Source organism: Montipora foliosa, chromosome 1 (genome assembly GCF_036669935.1).
Source record: "Montipora foliosa isolate CH-2021 chromosome 1, ASM3666993v2, whole genome shotgun sequence".
Classification (NCBI taxonomy): domain Eukaryota; kingdom Metazoa; phylum Cnidaria; class Anthozoa; order Scleractinia; family Acroporidae; genus Montipora; species Montipora foliosa.
Window position 1 is genome coordinate 26,845,648 of NC_090869.1, and position 5,000 is coordinate 26,850,647.

The following is a 5,000-nucleotide window of genomic DNA, read 5'->3' on the forward strand; positions in this document are numbered from 1 at the left end:
AAATTCTGGCATTGTAGTGTTTTTAATCTCGATTACTGATCACTCAAGCGGGAAATGAAATATTTTCCCGATCATCAGTATTCTGTTTTCTCTGAATCTTTTGGGGTAAAAAGGGGAGTTTCTACTCGCTGATTGTACAGATCGTAGCAACATAAATGGCATTTTTCGAAGCTAAAACTGCTTATGCCAGATTGTCTGAGAGTTTCAAGAAGGAGTGTCTGAGGACGGTTCAGTTTTACATTAAATCAGTTTAACTTAGACGTGAAACGAATTTCAACAACCAAATTGCCTGTTGTACCCTTTTCAGGAGGAAATGCTGGAAATGCTATCAACGAAAGAGTGGTCCGAGTTTGGTACTCGGTTCGCATTTCTGCAGAGGATTTTGATGACCTGACGTGTGCTCTTCAAGACCTCGTGACTACCAATGAACTTCTCAAGCTTACTGAAGGCGTTATGATGATTCCCACAGAACACCTCAGGCAGCTACAGATCGTTTGGACCGAATGGCTTCGCTTGTCAAAACGCCAAGGGTCGTGGGTTGAAGATTCGAGACAAGAGGCCAATTCCCGTGATCCAGAAAGACAGGATGGTGTTAGCCGATACTTACATGCTATCTCAGTTGAGCACAGGAAGTCCACTCAACATTTTCTTGACACAGGTATATTTCATTCATCAAAAAATGCCCCAGAGTTGACCAGACAAAATGTTACTTTAACGGGTAGAGGAACCCATCGCTTTACCGCTGACTCCAACTTTCGTTACAGCATACCGCCGAATGTGCTCCCATTCACCGGATGGGATTACCGAGAAATAAAGAAAACTTGCTACTCAACCTCTCTGACAAAGATGTACACCATCTACTTGTCCGGTATTCTGCAAACGTCCTCTCAAAGACTGAAAAGAGACCAGTTGAAGTTCCGTTTCCTTCTATGTGACGTTGGAAATATAGAGGCGTGGCTCCCTTCCGATCTCACATATGACCGCATTACAACATCGAACTTATGGGACTACTGTCCCCTCACTGTTTTGCTGAGAAAATTGAAAGACTTTTTGAACAAATCCAATTCTCATGCTGTCATGTTAACTGAAACTGAAAACTGGATTCGAGATTTTATGCCCGAAATCATTCACGTGTTGCCGTACAGACTCGGTATAGATGACCTCTCCAAAAGAGCCCTGCTGGACACTGGAAACCCTGAACTTGTGGATTCATCCGGCCTGTCCTCAGTTGTGGAATATATTAATTTGACCAGCGAATTCCTGATGTTTCTGAGAGCGTCACTTCTTGCCTCATGCCCTGACAAAGAACTCGTTTCATTTAAAAAGAAGAAGAAAATTCCTTCCGTGAAATCTCTCGCTTCTTCGATGGGGCTTCAAATTCGAGACTTCATCAAAAACGAGAACACAGTATTTCCGTTCAGGTGGGCACTCAATTGTCGCCGAGTTGTTATGTTGAGAGGATATGAAAGAGCGCTTGAATGGAAACTTGTGCTGACAGATGAGGCCTCACCTATCATCCCACCAGAGTTCGATCTTGACTAGACTGATTTTTGGGCGAAATTAAAAACAATCCAGAAAGATTGTCCCAGAGAGGCGAGGAAGCGATAAAACAACATGGAGGGATGGTAACTGACAACACTTTTCAGTGAGTGATAAACCTAAAGGCAAATGTGACTGTGAAAATTGCAATTATGTTTTACTTCCAGGTAGAATTTGAGGCTAGTACTTCACTCAGCTGAACAACGTAACATGCATTTTTTTCACTCATCATAGTTATAAAACGGATATTTCCCGGTGTTCAAGACTCCTGTTTGACCAAATACGTGTTTTGCAAATAAACTAGTGACAATGATATTCCTTCCGTACATTATATAAACTATTCTGGCTGCAAGGCGCTATTTCGTTCGAGGAAATCCCGAGGGGAATTCAGCGTTGAGTTTTTTCTTTCATTCGTCGGGGCAGGCAGTGTGTTGAAAAGAGAAGGTAAGCATCTAGCATCCAGGGTTCAGTAAAACGAGATCAGGAAGGATATCACAAATTCAAGGAAGAAGGCATTCTCTTTCCACCATAGTTTGATGTAGTATGATCTATATAGTCGATATGATCCGGGTATGACTAGAAGCAGTCAGAAACTAATCCTAAGTATTTAATACTGTAAGGCTAGTACTGATCGAGATTCTGCTTTTCAATCTTCAGAAGAACATGAACTTCTAATTAATATTTTGTCCTGGTTGAAATTCCAAGTATATTGTCTTACTTAAATTCAGCGTTAACTTGTTGGTACACAACCATTCATAAGGGGCTGGTAATTCAGAATTTTTCTGTTCGAACAATATCATTGAGTCTCCACCAGAGACAGTTAAGGAAGTATCGTCGGCAAATGATATTTACAGGATATTTTATTGGTTGCTTCAACTATATTGTTTATGTAAATCAGAAAAAAAAAGGACAGAGGATCGACCCTGGTGACACCCATTTTATCAGGTGATACTGCACCTTCTACCTCCTGTTGCTTAGGTAAGACATGAAAGACTGATTTATTTTGCTTCTTGTCTCATATACATCAAGTATCGATAGCAAAATCGATTGATACATTGAGTAAAAAGCTTACTTCCTTTGTCGAGGGCATACACTAAGTTTACCAAGCAGTCAGTGGTATTGAAACCGTTCGCAAATCATAATTCTTGGGTACCAAGATATTTCAGTCGTGAAGTACAAATTTGATTGGCTAAGAATACACCACTCAAAAATTTTCCTTATGGTCTTGAAAGAACTGAATGGACCTTGAGTTGTCATATGAGGAACGAGAGCGTTGTTTTGAATTACTTTGGCAATTTTTTAGCTATCCAGCGATATACCTTATTAAACAGTTAAATTAATTATGTGGGCGCGGGGTCTATAGACCTACAGTCCTAGACAGGATTCGAATCTACGATCTCCGGTTGTTACGGAGCTCGCAGGTGCGAATTATGCCTAGGACGTTGTCCTCTCGCCCGTTGTCAAGCAGCTTGTATTCTATCGTTCTCACAGACGCAATACTCCTTTCCATTATATCTCGTTTTTATTACAAACTTCATTACATCTCATAAACAAAAAGATATCAATTTAGATCTAATTGGAGTTTTTAAATTTCGGAGAGCTTCATCGCTGTAGAAATGACAATTACACTTTTCCGCGTTCAGAACTCAGTTAGCGAAGGAAGCGACTGACACTGTGGTTGCTGTAGCCAGAAAACTAAAAGGTGCAGCAATCATCAATCTAAAAAGCGAAACAAGAAATATTGTGCTGATATTATTTTAATAAAACTTCATCGTTTTTGACACTGAGTTGCTGTCGAAGTCAAAACAAATTTTAACTTTCTGCGGGCTCGCCACTCAACTGCCCCCAAACGAAAGACGAGGAGGCCTACAAAAGACCTTGTCAAGGTATTGAGCAGAGGGAGTCAGTGGGTAAGGAAAGAAAAGTTCGAGACACCACTTTCCCATCGTCTCCCCTTCTTTTCTCTCGGCCACTGCCTTTGGTTAATCTTTCCCGGCCTTCTTTATTGCAAGAAGGGACTGTCACAACTTACGATAGATTAGCCTGACAAGCCCCTTCACTCATCAAATAATAATTCATCAATCTTCCCATGAAAACTTTAGCTAGCCGCATGGATTGTTTAACAGGTGTACGCTTTTTTTGGTACTTTGTTTACTTTAGTTTTTGTTCCTTTTACCTTTGACATGATTTAATACCCTTGTTCGACCTTTCAGAATAAAGCAGTTAAAAGAATCATAATTTTTTGAAGCAAGGATCAGCGTAACAAGACAGAATCACCTGATTCTGGTGAAGGATCTAATCGGTAATATAAATATTACAACTAGGAGTTACTGATAGCAAGTAAAGTGCTCCGAGGGGACCTAAGAAATACAACAAAGACAACTATCTTTATTTGTATGACCATAGGTGTAAAAATACTTTGATGAAAAGTTATTTAAGACTAGTAGTAATCTTAGATTATTGAAGTGCATTCGACAGTCACTTTGAAAGGAAAGGAGATGGTTAGGGAAAGAAACAATCTTATAGGAAGAAGGAAGCTTGAGTTTGAGGATATGCGGAACATCTACTTCGTGAGATGGTCTAATAAGTGCCAAGTACTACGACTCATCATTGTGACAGGATTGAAATGCTAAACGCCCTTGACTGGACCCTAAATCATAAGTAGGCTGGTGCGTTCTGTTTGCTTTAAGAAGTAAGTTGTGGTCAAAGAAACTAAGCAAATAGCCCCAGAGAGGACATGTGCGTACTAGTAAAACACTAAACCCAAAAAGATTGGAAAAAATGAAAGGGAATCGAGCAACTACATCGGCATCGAGGCTGGTATGTTGATCATTTCCGAGTTTACTTCAACTTCTTTTTCGCAGCAAGTTAAAGCGCGAATTGCTGTGTATATTAGTTCCCCTTTTCGTGTGAATAAAAGTAAGTAATATGCATGGGAAAAGACTTGTGAATCTCCAAATTCAGCTAACAGCTTGATTCGGTGCTCGTATTTCCATTTCACGTCAAAGGCTCTCTGAAGTTTTTCCCTGCTGTGTAGGGTTAGTATCTGGATTGGAGAGCATTGACTTTCCTTGACGCCATATGCGTCGAACTGCCTTTTTTAATTCGGAATATTCATATTTAACGGAATCGTGACCATTCATCTCTTCTGGAGACATATATCTAGCAGTAATTAATGATTATGAAGTGCGTTCGTTGGGAGAACTTTGGAAGTTGGAATCATTGGTAGAGCCAAGATGCCAAGACGATGCATTTCTGTAAAGGACGTCTATCAAAAGTATGAGGCCTGTGTAATGTGGCTAAAAATGGAAAGTTTGGAGTAAAGAGGACACTAAACCGTTCGTGACCTGGGTGAATACTTCCAGCGATTGATAAAATTGTGTTTGACATGTAATATCTGTTAAAAAAACTAATAACCTTGCCTACTGCGGATCGACGATTGCACAAGGGCAAGAGGACTA

At 40.2% G+C, this 5,000-nt stretch overlaps 1 protein-coding gene across 1 annotated transcript in view; it reads left to right on the forward strand.

Moving 5' to 3' along the window:
- LOC137995427 (uncharacterized) overlaps window positions 1-3,326 on the forward strand; it is an 8,315-nt gene extending 4,989 nt beyond the window's left edge. The window contains exon 2 of the mRNA XM_068840983.1: window positions 308-3,326. Within this exon, the coding sequence (XP_068697084.1) occupies window positions 308-1,542 (1,235 nt within the window). The 3' untranslated portion in view covers window positions 1,543-3,326. The remainder of the gene's footprint in view (window positions 1-307) is intronic.
- The last annotated feature ends 1,674 nt before the right edge of the window (window positions 3,327-5,000 follow it).